The sequence below is a fragment of the Sinocyclocheilus anshuiensis genome, unplaced genomic scaffold (genome assembly GCF_001515605.1).
Source record: "Sinocyclocheilus anshuiensis isolate Anshui unplaced genomic scaffold, SAMN03320099.WGS_v1.1 scaffold1155, whole genome shotgun sequence".
NCBI lineage: Eukaryota > Metazoa > Chordata > Actinopteri > Cypriniformes > Cyprinidae > Sinocyclocheilus > Sinocyclocheilus anshuiensis.
The window spans coordinates 1,910-16,135 of NW_015542398.1; the positions used below are offsets into that span (position 1 = coordinate 1,910).

The following is a 14,226-nucleotide window of genomic DNA, read 5'->3' on the forward strand; positions in this document are numbered from 1 at the left end:
TTCCTCCATTATAAGGAAAAGAGGCTCTTCCACTGGCCCCCTGAGCAGATGTCTGTTTAATGGAGCCATTTTACAACTTCTGTGAGATTACTGGGATCTCCTTCATTACAGAATATTAAAGGAAAATATAACTTTAATATTTCTCATTAATGTGTGTATATAGATAGATAGATTTGAGACATACCTCACAAGCGTAGCCTGTTATCCAATTGGAAGGGCCTCTTGTAGGGTTTCTGCACTGTAATATACATGTTTCTTGGTTAATTTCAAATTGGTCAGAAGGGGGTGCAAATGTAATGGTAGGCTGGAGGAAATGTCCAGTACCTTTCAGAGAAAACCATCTGGAGTCCACCATCTCCGTATGATTGGAATGTCACACTGGAAGACACAAACATAGAGAAATCTTTAAATATCAACTGTTACAACATCATAAAGGTAAATTACTTTAACTGATAACCACTTACAGATGTAAAATTTATTTAACAACTAAATAATCACACCAATAATTGGTTGCAAACATGTATGGTATAGCCTAAAATAAATAAAGTACACAGGTAAACTATTATGCAATAATAAATTATGAGTACATATATTAAACAAACAACTCAAGATATGCATACCTCCACAGACAACTGCCTTGTTGAAGTGGATTTGAAGATGATTTATTAATTTGACCAGTTTAGCTGGCTTAAACATGCTGGTCAAGCAGAAAATTGCTGGTAATTGCTGTAACACTTGTTGCACTGCTGTAGCTCAGATAATGTGTCAACTCTCTGAATCCTTATATGTCTCTACAAGAGATGAAGCCACACACAATTATCTCAATGATGACAAATGGGATTAAAATAACTAAACTATAAGGTAATATTAACACACAAACAATGCATATAACAGAGGAACGTAAAGCAAACTATTTATTTGTATGAATAATAAACGTCTTCAAAACTTCACCGCAAGGCCCATTTACAGCATGCATCCGAAAATGTATCGAAACATCCACAGAAAAAAGTTATATACTATAAAGTATGACAACAAATTCAAGCTTCAATATAAGATAATAAAGCCAAGCACACATTAAGTACTTAGCAGGTAAATGCTTAACGTAATATATACGATAATTATTAAACATATGATAGCAAACACATTTTAGAACGCGCTGCATTTCCCCTTTTCACCACAGATTTACGTTGCAAAATTGTGGGGCGCTGTTGAGCTCGGGAGGTCTCAGGCAACATCTGCCCCGCTTAGTATCATAGGCCTACATGCCTGCTAAAGCCATGCGCGGGATTTTAATATATACTGCTTACTTTACGAGTTATAGTTTATATAGAGGTCTATGTTTTGGATGAATATTTTGGTTCATATAGACGAGCCGCGCCTGTTGTTAGATCTTAGAGCACCTTACTGGCAGTAGGGGGTACCTTTCAGTTTCGTTTTCATAGGCGTGTCGGATCGTGTTACATGTTTCACGAGTCAGGAAGGCTTTTGCACGTTTGTAGCGGATGACAAAATTGGTGTAATTCTTTGGAATTCTCACTGTACTGCAGTATGAACTCTGGAACACTATTCAAATAGTTCTGCTTAAACTGCAGGATAAAGTCGATCAACCACGATGGCGGAGCCTCATAGTGAGTGAACTATTTATTAAGGCCTAATTATTTATTTAGCGAAATCCACCGACAATAGTATTTTAATACGTTTTCCTTTAAGGGTAGCCTAAATCCCGGATTCGGATCGAAATTCGGAATATTGTTTCTGTTCGTACTTCGCACGTTTCCGTCATTTAAGTTTGAGCTTCTTCACAAAAGTAGGCTACGTTGCTCGGGAAGGGCCACGTCCAACTCATGGGGACAGGGATCTACAAAATTATCTATAGGGTGGCAAGATTAACAAAATATCAATATCCACAACACCTATAAATGTTTCATGAGCTTGTAAGAGTAGGTCTCTCATTAGTTGGCCTGCATGGAAGAAGTTATTTTATTAATATTATGTAGACCACTTGAATGATAGGCCTATATAAAACACGTTTTAGTGCATCAAGTTTATGAGCAACAAACGCTTGAATTTGATAACTTTAGAATGAAAGCACTGAGGTGTTTAAATCTCAGATATTACCGCAGTGACCGTACTGCACTGTTATCTATCTATCTATCTATCTATCTATCTATCTATCTATCTATCTATCTAACTGTAATCTATCTAACTAATCTATCTATCTATCTATCTATCTATCTATCTATCTATCTATCTATCTATCTAACTGTAATCTATCTATCTATCTATCTGTCTATCTATCTATCTATCTATCTATCTATCCTGACCTTCAAACCATTTTACATTTTAAGATAAGATTTTGTCAAGCCAACAAAGTTTGTCTTACAAATGTTTCAATCTAGTAAATGAAGATTACATTCTTACCTAACTCTGCATTTATTTCCATTATCAGGATCTTCTTAATATTGATTTAATTTTTAGAAAGGTCTGTGTTCCTGATGAAAGTGGAGGGGACAGTCAATGTCAGTCAGAGAATCTGCGCACCACAATGAAATAGATTCTCGACAAAGGGCAAAATAAATGAGGAGAAATATTTTGGAAAATAATACAGCAATCCTAGCCATCCTATTCAGAAGCACGGCTGCTGATAAGCAGTACAGTAACAACTGCCTACATTTGTAATTTATACTGGGATAATTCTGAGGTAGCAACCGCCCCGTGCACAGACCTCCGGAGGGGCAGGGGAGAAATCTCGAGCCCATCTTTATCTCAATACAGTCATAGTTATTTTTCTTTGGATAAGAATGGCAAATGTACGCGCCTATTACAGTTTTTCTCAGTCGCTTTGGCGCATTTCTCAGATCAGAAATGAAATTCTCAAAACTACTTGTTCAAACTCCACATCATCTAGTCACTTGCGCACATCAAAAAAGCAGTTTCTCTTTCTTTTGAACAAGTTGCGATTGCTTTGGTACATTTATGCAATTGATTATGTACATTTATCTGCGGTTTCCTACATTATCAGTTGCTAATGTCATGTTGCTCAAAATGTATTATATAGTTCTCTGCATAAGAAGTGCAGCCTTGCATTTCAATACAGTAACTTCATCCAAACTGTTGCCCAAGTTTATGTCAGGTAATACTAACAGAGTTCACTGTTATATTGAAAACATGACTTGTCTATCTTGTTCGTGATCAATGACACAAGGACTTTTCATTCTGATGGCACTGATATGTTCATTGACATAAATACTTAATTTTGAGAGATGAACTAAAGATTTTGAGTAAGTTACAAGCTTTTGCAGGAAATCCATTGTGTGGTGCTGTTTGTACAAATTGTTTTGAGAAATGCACATACTTATTTGCAAATATTGAGGTTGATTTGAGAAATGCACCAAAGCGACTGACAAAAACTGTAAGACAGCTAATTTTACAGAAGACTAATATTCAGAATGTGATCAATGTCTTTTGCATAATGCCAGAAACTGCACACGGCCCTGTGAACTTATAGGAGAGCATACCACACTTTTAGACTGTTCTATATTTTTGAACAAATGTTTGCATTCAAGGTTTTTTGTATAAATGGGACCATTGGACAGCGTGGGGGTTAGAGATGCAATCATGTTTTCATTCAAGTCATTATGATTATTTTTTTTATTATTTTTTTGGCATATTGATTACCATTTGTATAACCACAGTTTTACTACAAATGCCATAGTTAAACTATAGTTAGCATAGTAAACCATGGTTAATTTATGGTTATGGTAAAGGGAAAACAATTGGCAGAGTAAAAATAGAGCAGACATTTTTTATTGGTAAAGGATTTTTTTTTTTTGTCCTGGTGCACCTTACACTTAGAAAAAGCATTGAGAAGAGAAAAAAAAAAACTTAATTCATAGATTAAAACTTGTCAAGGCAATAAGCAGAGTGGGCATAGAAACATTTAGTATGCACAGCCTTTGGAAAGAAAACGCAGGACAATATGAAGTATATTGTACAATAATGAGATTCATTAAAGATACTGGATTAGAAGGGAGAATTTAGCTGTTTTTTGTTTGTCTGTTTCCCACTGCACATTAGTGCTTCACACTCCAGTCTGGTTGGTGGCAGTAGTGCACCAAAAGTTGGTTTAAGTATTGCCTACAGTGGCCTTTAAATAGAGACCTCATAATATAGATTATGAGGTCTCTACCAGAATAATAAGCACTGGACAATAAATCTACTAAGTGTAATTATTCCAACTGACATGAGCTCTAACCAATTCCTTTCATGCAGAGCCAGACACAACGATAAAATCTGAGTCATCTTTTCATGTAAGTGATCTAAGTAAATTTTCTACAATGTGTGTTTGTTACAATGAGACTTCAAAGCTCTTTATTGAATGTTGTGTGAGTCGGTTTACTTTATGTTCATGAACTGCTTAACACTCGTCATTCTCCCTTTATTAAGAGTTTCAAATTGGCAATGTCTAGGAAGCATGATGAAATGTATCCCGTTCTCCAAGGTAGGCTCATATTCTTTCTGTAAAATATGAGATCTCTACTTTGACTTCTGATGAACAGTATAGTTTGTTGCTGTGTTTGTGTCTGCATGAAGAAACTCAGTGTCCTAAAATTACTATAGATTATGAGGTCTCTACCAGAATAATAATAATGAAGTGTAAATTAAGTGTTGGGCACTAAACTGTTTCTACAAAATCAACATCAGATCAAATTGTATACTTGTGTCCTGAATCCAGTTGACATGAGCTCTAACCAGTTCTTTTCCATTAGGGCCAGACACAACGATGGAACCTCACTCACCTGTACATCTAGTAAGTGACAAGAAATTTTCTATAGTGTGTGTTTGTTATAATAAGACCATGGTGCACTAAGAAGGACATGAAAGCTCTTTATTTTCACCTAATGTTGTGTGCATCTGTTTACTTCATGTCCATAAACTGCTCAAACACTAATTTTTCTCTCTTTATTAAGAGGCGAGTTTTCGTACAGCCTAAGAGCTTTAAAAAAAGACTCCCAGTAATCGAAGGTAGGCTAATATTTTGATCTTTTACTGTGAGAGCACTATGTTGATTGCTGATGAACATTGTAATTAGCTGCTGTGTTTGTGTCTGCGTGAAGGAACTCACGCAGACACAAACACAGACACTCACTGCGTGAAGGTGAAGTGTTTTAAAAGGACTTCAGATCATGAGATCGCTGCCAGAATAATAAGCGTTGGGCACTAAACTGTTTGTACTAATTCAACATAATATCAAATTGTACTTGTGCCCTTATTCCAGCTGACATGAGCTCTAGTTCTTTTCAATCAGGGCCAGACACAATGATGGAACCTCAGTCATATCATGTAAGTGATGAGGAATTTTCTATAATGTGTGTTTGTTATAATGAGAGCATGGTGAACTAAAAAGGACTTGAAAACTTTTTATTTTGAGCTAATGTTGTGTGCGTCTCATGTTAATGAACTGTTAACACTCATCATTCTTTCTTTATTAAGTGGCCAAGTTACTCAGTGCTTAAGTGGCATGATTGGACTGAAAGACTCAGAGAAAGAGACCCAGGTAGGCTCATATTCTGACAGTTTAATATGAGAGCTCTACTTTGATTGGTCTTGAAATAAACCACCAACTGAATATCTAAAAAACACTAAAAGAGTTTAAATCAATAATTTAAAGGCTGATACACATTAATAAGTGGTGGTGAACTGTTTTCTTTTTTAAGACAGAAGTGTAATTTGAATCTTGACCAAGCAGTTCAAGTTATAATTCAGCTTGAGTAATTCAGTGCAATAAGATTCTGCAACTTCAGCTTGGTTTAAAAGTATTGTCTGTTCTGTTGTCTGTTCAGTGCGTTTAAACACGACATTTCATCTCAGGGTAACTGTATTATGTGGTTTTTCTCAATTGAATTTAACATTTTGTATTGTGAGGCTAAAGAATGTTTTATGTTTTCCTCTAGCATGGCAGGAGATGGTATGTCAGTACAAGGAGTCAATCAAACGGAAATATGAACATAGGAATGAGAGGAGTTTCCTCTCTGGTGAAAGAGTCTCACTGGCTGCCCTCTACACTGAACCTGTGATTATTCAGAAAAATAAAAAAGGCAGTTTTCGGAATATCAGTGTGGAGGAGTTGTTTAATAAGTTAGACATACATCTGCATTATCCAAGTAATGTATCCAACATTCTCCAAGGAAATTCTGGTAGTGGAAAATCTTTCTTAGTGCAAAAGATTATTTTGGACTGGGCATTTGAACAACATTACCTTAAAGAATTTGATCTAGTTTTCTGTCTGAGGCGTGAAGAGCTGAAGTGTATTTCTGAGGAGATGAACTTGATTGAGCTCCTGAGCTGGAATTGTGGTTTATCGTCAGATCAGATTTCAGAGATGTTACAGAACTCATCACAGAGAGTGCTCTTCATCATTGACGGACTTGATGGTCTTGATGAACTTAGATTCATGTGTGATGAATTTTGCATATCATCCAAATTCCAGAGAGCCCCACCTGAGGTCATTGTTTGTTCCTTGCTTCGTCAACAAATCCTGCCCAGATATTTTTTGCTTATCACTACTAGACCTGAGGTCCCAAAGAGGATGTTGCTTATAGGACAACAACATTTATCTAGGATAGTAGGTTTCTCTGAGAAGGGGGTGGAGGAGTACTTCCAGAAGTTCTTCCAGAATGAGGAACTCTTCAATTCTGTTCCTCTGTGGTCTCTGTAAGAAAGAATGGATCTCCTCATTCATTGAAAAGCACAACATGACCGTCTCTGTCAACATAGAAACCCAGCTTAAGGAATGGATCAATCAGTGTTCACAGAGATATCAAAATGAACACGTGCTGTTCATTCTCCATTGTCTCTATGAGCTTCATGAGAAGAGCTTCATTGGAAAAGTTTTGGAACCGTTGGCTTCAATAGATCTGTCAAATATTCTACTGAAAAATGCAGACTGCTGGATGTTGCGGTTTTGTTTTCAGAACTGTGTTAACATTGGCAAACTGAGACTCAGTTTAACATCTGACAATGTGAAGATTCTTCAGTCTGCACTGTACACTTGTGAAGAGTTGTGGTGAGCAAAGATCAGACTCTCTACATGTTTGAGACTTTAAAAATGCTCTTGAATTTATACCAACTGTACTATGCTCAAATACATTCAATTTTATGTGAGCTCTAATCTTGACGTCAAATTATTATATCTGATATCTGAATGTTAATATGTTCTGTTCATTTTAAAGGTTGAAGGTGGATCACATTACAGATGATACTGGGGATTTGATCTCAGCTCTTGGTGAAGGAAAGATTGTGAAAGAACTGATGTAATGGATATTTAATTCTAAATTTAGTAATATCTATTACTGCTATGGACTCTATGCATGGAGCACAGCCTACACATTTGCGCTAAAATATCAACCAGTGCCTGTGCTTCTGGTGATATTTTTAGATAAAGCGAAGTATTAGTCTTCTCTTTGAAATCGAATTCTTTAACCTTTCAGTGCCATTGTCAATTAACTGGATCATCAGGTCTTCAACTCCACATTGATCTCTCGTTGCCTGATATTTATCAGAAACTAAGAAATTACACATAATGACGGTTATTTATTTTGGGGACAAAAACTATTCCCATTTATAATTTGCTCATACTATTATATGGTTAAATATAGGATCACGCTGTCAACGAATCCAACTTCAGTAATACTATGACAATTCACCCCACATTTGACATGCAGCCACAGTAACGTTAACTCTCATTTGTCAAATGTAATTACATAATATTATACAAATATTATACATATAAGGAAAAGTTTTAGTTAGAGGCTTGTTAGCTTCTCAGCTGTAGCTGAATGAAATGACAGCCTTCTGTCATACAAAAATAGATAGCGTTGTTTATAGCCTTTTCTAGAAAGTCTTGTTTTCATATAATATCATAAAAAAAACTTTTTTTCACTGCACCAGATTTTACTGACTTGATAGAGACAAAATGAAGAAGTTACCATGCAAAGAGTCCATTACTTGTACAGTAAAATAGTACATTTATTGTAATTGGCAGAATACAGGATCAAAAATCTTCAAAAGCTTCTCACAAAAAAAGGATCAAAAGCTTCTGCCAAGAGATTATTGCATCAGTTAAAGATGAAGACGTCATGTAAGAAACTCTAATCATAAAAAAAATGACTGCTTAATTTTTGCTACTAATATAAAAGTAAAGTCTCTAAACTTTACCTTTTTAGGCTCTGTTTTCAGTTTTCAGTTTCCAGCTCTAAAATAAGACCATCATCGTTAATCTCAGAATTAACTCTCACCTGTTCACGCCCAGAGGTTTCCACTGTCAACTGGAAAATCTTCCTGCAGAAACTCCAGAGATTACCCAGGTCTGTGAAGAAGAGAGTGTGAATTACCTGCATCTTTTTAGCTTCCTCTCTACTAATAATAAAGCCGTGAGTTTAATTACTTTGAAAAGCCATCTTGATGCTGAGAAATATAATGTAACTTTTCAGTTGCAAAGCTACTTTATGAAAAGGATATTCAGACAGACCATGGTATAAATTATACATGTTAAACTACAGTATATGTCATTATACTATATATTATTATATGAACACTATATACTGTATGTTATAATATTTACACAGCTCTCAAGTTTCATCAGCGGATGGGTTTTTCCTTCTGGATGTCCTGCACTCTGTGTCTGGTTTAAAGAAAGTCCATTTGCAGATAGACGAATTGACTGTCGGATGGATTTTCACAATCCTCTCGCTTGTCCAGGCCTTTCCCAGTCTGAACGAACTCCGGTAAGAATAAAGATCTGCTCTTTTAAGCATGTATTATATGGATTTGTATATGCTTGTGAATATAAAAATTATTTTAAAATTGTTTTCAGAAACATACGTAGCTAAATGTTTTTTCCATGCCAGGACAAATTCCGCAGTTTCATTTATCCCATTTAACATGAAACAGTATCTGGTGGAATCACTGACGCAGACAGGTTGGACCCTGACTGTGTAAGTATACATAAAATATTAATATTAAAATATATGACTAAAATTGATGTCTTTGAAAATACTTACAATAATCAATGTTTTCTCCTCTAGCTGGAGGAAGTCAGTGTTGATTGAGCGAGACAGGAAGAGTTTCACCGAGGAGGACTTGAAGACAATAAAGACAGAAAATACAGAGAGTAAAAGTAAGCAAATTTTATACAATCCCTAAAGTGAAAAGAAAAATGTGGTCTCAGTCAGATTTTTTGTTTAGCCAATCAAAAGACTTTGAGGCACTTTATGCCTGTCAATCATTTTGTAGAGAGCATCATTTTGTTGGTTTGTTGTGAGAGAACGCTGTTTTACTACCATTGCTATTGACAACTATACCTATACAAAGTCAAACATGTGTAAAGCTGAGTTTGCAGTTCAGTTTTATTTGTTATTTTAATTAAATATGAAATTGTGCTGCTATTGTTAAGCTCCATCTCTGGTTACAATAGTCTCCAAGCATCTCTGTATGCATAGGCGATTTTACTGTGGATGCTGGAGGTGCATTTGTACTCCCTACTGTTGGCCTTTGATAATGACAAAAATATAAAATGTTAAAGTTAAAAATTATAAAAATATAATTTTAAGTCAACATTTCATTATTAAAGTTGTGTTTGTATTTAATGACCTTTAAACTCACATTAGAATGTTTCAAAAACGTTTAGAACATCTAACATTGCTTAAAGTACCTTTAACTTTATATGAATTGTTTACATAGACAAAGATCTCTTTAAGTCAAACAAGCAATTGTGTTTTTTTGAGTCAGAATTGTCATTAACATTAACTATTCAATTGAAGGCCTATTAAGTGAAGTCTAATTTGGTGCTTGGCAAATATTAATTTGCTTTTCATTGTTTCTTTTTAATTTTGCTGTCAGTATTATTATTATTGTTATATATTTCTTCAGTTTTATATTAAATGGCTTGGTTTTTAGCCACAGAGCTCAATAACAAGCTTTCTGGCTGTGAAAGTTTGAAACTCATGAGTCTAATGATTTGTGTCTTACTCTTCATTAGGAGCTGAATCATCTTCAGGACAATCAGTGAGTTGCAAATGTCATGTATTCTTTCTGTCATCACGTTCAGAATAAGAGGATCATTCCTTTCTTTATTTCAGTCCTCAGGTTATGCAGAAGTGTTCACACCTGAATGTGTTCAGCAAGATGATGAGGACAAACACAAGACTATATACAGGTATGGAACACTTATGTTTTTTGTAAGAAGGTAAGGTGTTGAATTTCTGAGCTTAAAAGTTCAAATGAATTAAAATATGTCTATTATTGTAACACTTCATAACTATCACATCCTTACATACAATGGCTCTATTATTATCTTTCAGATGAACATTTCTCATATCCAGCTTTTGTTAACCTTTGCATATATTCATGTCTGTTTGTTCCATTGTTGCTGATTGTTTTGCCTGTGTATTGTTTTTTTTTTTTACTTTTGCTTCAGTACTCTAAACTTCTTGCTTGGGAAAATTGATGTTGTTATTTGGATTTGTTTGCATTAATTATTCCAAAATCTTGATTCAAACATCCCAAATCTTTTTTTTTCTTCTTTTTTTTTTTTTTTGCATGATCTCCAGTGTTATCACATAATAAAATATGCAGGCCATTATGATTTAATAAAATAAAAATATTCTGTCTTCCAGGTTTGTGTGTCCACATGCTGGTCAGTTTCAGTGCAGTCTGACCAGCCTTGTGTTTGTGATGGAGGGTGAAGGAGAGGTGCTGTATAACATTGTCTCATGGGATCCTGGTCTGGGTCAGTTGCGGCCTGCAGGACCCTTGTACAACATTGACTGTTCTGCAGGTTCAGTCTCACAACTACACTTTCAACACTGTGTGATATTCTCTGGTATGTTTAGTTCTGCATCCTAAATATTACAGTTTTTCTCAATTACTTTGGCACATTTTTCGAAACAATCTTAACATTCTCTAAACTGCGAGTGCAAATGTCACAGCTGTTTGCTGGAACTTCAGAACTTTATTGCATGTCTGCAAAATGTGGTTACTCACCCAAAACATTTCATTCATGCTTCAAAACCTAGTTATCGTGTCAGTAATTTGGCCAAGGCCACCAAAATATAAAGTATTTTTGTCATCGTGTGAGCCACACTGGTCAAAATGTTTAGTTGTTTTTTCACCATGATCGAGAATTGAGCCAAAGCAATTGAGAAAAACTGTAATGTGTTTCACAGTGATTGACTTGACCAGTTGTATAGAATTTATGAAACAGTGACTGATAATTTACATATCAAATTACTTAAGTGTAAATAATATGCATGTAAATAATTAGCAAGAAGTGTGATGACAGATCTTAATGATTACATAACGGCTCATTTCCACAGAGCGGTATGGTTCAGTTCAGTACAGTACGGTATGCAAATATTTCGGGTTCCATTGTCAGAAGTTGTGAATGGTACCAAAATAGCAAACCATACCGTACCACTTTTTGGGACCCTTCCTTTGGGGTATCTAGCACAGTAGTCCGGTACCTAAAGGGTGGAGTTAGACTCACTGCAGAAAGCTGATTGGTTGACAGAGAATCATTACTTGCGAGTGCTACAAGGGGAATGACAACACAAGGGGAATGAAGCGTCTCCTTCACTCGTTCCGCCATGCTGGATCAGTGTGTACCATCCCGAATCGTACCATACTGTACTGTACTGAAACGTACCGCTCGGTGGAAACGAGCCATAAGAGCACTTAATGTCAAAATGTTGGTCACTGTATAATTAGAAAAAAATACCTTTATTTTACCAAAGAACAAAATTGTTAAATGTTTTTTTGCAGAAGAAAATAAGGACCGTTTGGCTGTAGCACATTTCACTGGTGGTAATGTAGAAATAATACAGCCACTCAAAGTGACAGAAACTCATGTGATCATTGACATCAGAGACCTCAGCAATTTTGGGCTCATCTGGATTAAAACAAAATTTGGCTTCCCCATTAATGGCCAGGTTTTGCTCTTTCTTCGATCTGTAACTGTTGAGCAGAAAATACTTAATGTCCACTTGCTTCCAGGGAATGTTCCAGTATCAGAGGTACTACTATCTGAATGCATTGTTCCTTTTTTTCCTATGTGCTTTCAAATGTAAATGAGTATTAAATAAGAGTATGAAATAAAAACCTGTATGTTTTAAAGCTTGAACAGGTTGAGCATATTTGTATACATACATTATTACTGCTTTTGTATATTATTCCCCCCCACAAGGTCCAGCGCTGGCACCTGGATAAAAAATACATTGAGACAAGTTCAAAATGTCATCTGTTTCCTGACAGAAAATACAGTCTGTGTTGTCAGCCAGAGGATTGTGAAGTGCAACCAGTGGTAACAATATTTACTGAATAACATTGGATTTCAATTGTAATTCCATGCTTCATTAGACATGATTTGGGTAGTTGATGTATAGCATGTATAACAAGGCCTTCAAATGTAACTCATTCAATCAGAATCCAGAGTCAGAACTAACCACTTTATAATGTTGTCTTAATATTGGTGTTTTTTGTTTTGTTTTTTTTAGAGTGAGATGTTTGAGCTTGATAATTTTGGCCCAAACTATCATCCCACGTTTGAAGTGTTTTTGGATGTCAGCATCGAGGAGGTCAGATTGGGTGTTTTGGACAAAACTCGAGATGGGAAGGAAGTGTGGAAAAGACGGCGAATCCTTCTTACAGGTACTCATGAAATTCTTTTGTAGGAGTAAAAGATTTAAGAAAGGTTGGGAGAGATTTCAGTTGATCTATAGATACACCTCTGTGAGAAATCATTTCTAGCTTTGTCCTTGTTCGTTAGAGTGTTGGGGAGGCTAATTTTGCAAGCAAAACATAGCCTTAGTTAACTATGCTAAAGCTATTTAGGAGAGCAATGCAGTATCTCTTTAAATATGTAATGCAGATTATGTGTGTATTTGGTGATCAGCAGTATTTATCCAGTACAAAACAATGAGGATCTCAGATCGAGTGACATCATTAAACTTAGATAAATGTAAACTAAATGCAAGAAATAAAACTAGAATAACATTTTCTATATTGAAAAACCATTGGTGACATTTTTTTTAACAGGTTTATTTACATGAACTGTCCAAAATAATGCTTTGTTCATCTTTGTGGTGTGTGGTGGTTTGGCCTAGATAGAAGATAAAGCTAAAGGCTGGAAAGATAGTGGTTTATTCCCTACAAGGAATCAGACCTCAAAAGATTTTGATGACTTCAAAATGTTTGGCAGATTTCTCAGTGATCTCAAATGTCTTTTTTTTTTAAATTATTTTTATTATTAGTAGCACCAAGTAAAGGTGTAGAACTTCCTGTGCACAGAAGGATCCCAGGTCTGATTTTAATGCTGAACATTTCAATTATTCTTGTAATTGTGTCTTACACATACTGTACACTCTTCTGAAGACTAACTTAAAACATCTTTTGTTTCAATCAGAAACTGAATTTGTGAACACGCACAGAGATAAACTCATTGAGAGAGTTTCATCAGTGATGGCAATTGCTGACAGTTTGAAGAGCAAAAACATGATTAATGGTGAAATGTACAGTAAAGTTCATGCTGCAGAACCACGAGAGGAGAAAATGAGACTCTTGTTGGATGCTCTTGACTCTGGAGGAGCTGCTGTAAAAGCAGAATTCTGCAGACTGCTGAAGGAGAAGGAGCGTTATCTTGTAAATGAACTGGGGCCTCATTTATAAAAACAGATTTGATCTTAGTGTGCGGAAAATCCACTCAGAATCAGAAAAACTGTCTTTGACGTGGAAAAGTGCTTAAGGCATGTCCGTTTCCAAACACATACGCACAAGGGAGCAGTTCAGGCCTAATGGTTAGAGAGTCAGATTTGAATGAATGAATGAATGAATGATGCATTTATATAGCGCTTTATTGTGTATTGTTGTACACCCAAAGCGCTTTACAATCATGTGGGGGGGGTCTCTCCTCAACCACCACCTCAACATTTGTAACCCAAAGGTCATGGGTTCGAGTCTCAGTACAAGGCAACGAACCCCCAACTGCTCCCCAGACGCCACAGCAAAAACGGCTGCCCACTGCTCTGGGTGTGTGTTCATGGTGTGTGTGTGTGTGCATAATCATTTAGATTTCACATCTGGAAGAGAGGCATACACACTTTGTTTTTTTGCATGTGTTAATTTCTTTAATTTCTCCATACACACATTTACGAAATGATCGCAAGATCAAAT

The 14,226-nt window shown here is 35.8% G+C and overlaps 2 protein-coding genes and 2 long non-coding RNA genes across 6 annotated transcripts; 3 read left to right on the forward strand and 1 right to left on the reverse strand.

Moving 5' to 3' along the window:
• Window positions 1-6: 6 nt before the first annotated feature.
• LOC107692870 (uncharacterized) lies at window positions 7-643 on the reverse strand. Of its 3 annotated transcripts, none has more exons than XR_001634684.1 (4): window positions 621-643; window positions 325-378; window positions 185-238; window positions 7-100 (listed from the first exon to the last, which is right to left on the reverse strand). It is a non-coding gene; the product is annotated as an uncharacterized LOC107692870 (long non-coding RNA). The 3 variants fall into 3 exon arrangements; XR_001634683.1 differs by lacking the exon at window positions 621-643 and adding an exon at window positions 465-475; XR_001634682.1 differs by lacking the exon at window positions 621-643 and having other exon boundaries at window positions 325-411.
• A 796-nt stretch (window positions 644-1,439) lies between these two features.
• LOC107692856 (NACHT, LRR and PYD domains-containing protein 12-like) lies at window positions 1,440-6,718 on the forward strand. Its single transcript, XM_016492063.1, has 6 exons — window positions 1,440-1,628; window positions 4,770-4,810; window positions 4,971-5,025; window positions 5,279-5,343; window positions 5,494-5,557; window positions 5,955-6,718. The coding sequence occupies exons 1-6, from the start codon at window positions 1,613-1,615 to the stop codon at window positions 6,716-6,718; spliced, it is 1,005 nt and encodes a 334-aa protein (XP_016347549.1). The 5' UTR covers window positions 1,440-1,612.
• A 160-nt stretch (window positions 6,719-6,878) lies between these two features.
• Window positions 6,879-8,159, forward strand: LOC107692908 (uncharacterized). The gene is made up of 3 exons (XR_001634689.1): window positions 6,879-7,066; window positions 7,233-7,313; window positions 8,045-8,159. It is a non-coding gene; the product is annotated as an uncharacterized LOC107692908 (long non-coding RNA).
• A 181-nt stretch (window positions 8,160-8,340) lies between these two features.
• LOC107692892 (uncharacterized) lies at window positions 8,341-13,779 on the forward strand. The gene is made up of 12 exons (XM_016492103.1): window positions 8,341-8,366; window positions 8,628-8,786; window positions 8,910-8,996; window positions 9,087-9,178; window positions 10,040-10,065; window positions 10,140-10,216; window positions 10,677-10,882; window positions 11,821-12,071; window positions 12,242-12,358; window positions 12,552-12,705; window positions 13,308-13,355; window positions 13,460-13,779. The coding sequence occupies exons 3-12, from the start codon at window positions 8,944-8,946 to the stop codon at window positions 13,720-13,722; spliced, it is 1,287 nt and encodes a 428-aa protein (XP_016347589.1). The 5' UTR covers window positions 8,341-8,366; window positions 8,628-8,786; window positions 8,910-8,943; the 3' UTR covers window positions 13,723-13,779.
• The last annotated feature ends 447 nt before the right edge of the window (window positions 13,780-14,226 follow it).

What these genes read in the sequence shown, in the direction of transcription:
- LOC107692856 (XM_016492063.1), top strand. An exon ending in CTCACTCACCTGTACATCTA is followed by an intron (nt 4,811 to 4,970) that starts GTAAGTGACAAG and finishes CTCTTTATTAAG; the next exon opens with AGGCGAGTTTTCGTACAGCC. An exon ending in AAGACTCCCAGTAATCGAAG is followed by an intron (nt 5,026 to 5,278) that starts GTAGGCTAATAT and finishes CCCTTATTCCAG; the next exon opens with CTGACATGAGCTCTAGTTCT.
- LOC107692892 (XM_016492103.1), top strand. Translation starts at nt 8,944, where the DNA reads ATGAAACAGTATCTGGTGGAATCACTGACGCAGACAGGTTGGACCCTG. An exon ending in AGAAAATACAGAGAGTAAAA is followed by an intron (nt 9,179 to 10,039) that starts GTAAGCAAATTT and finishes ACTCTTCATTAG; the next exon opens with GAGCTGAATCATCTTCAGGA. An exon ending in ACACTGTGTGATATTCTCTG is followed by an intron (nt 10,883 to 11,820) that starts GTATGTTTAGTT and finishes GTTTTTTTGCAG; the next exon opens with AAGAAAATAAGGACCGTTTG.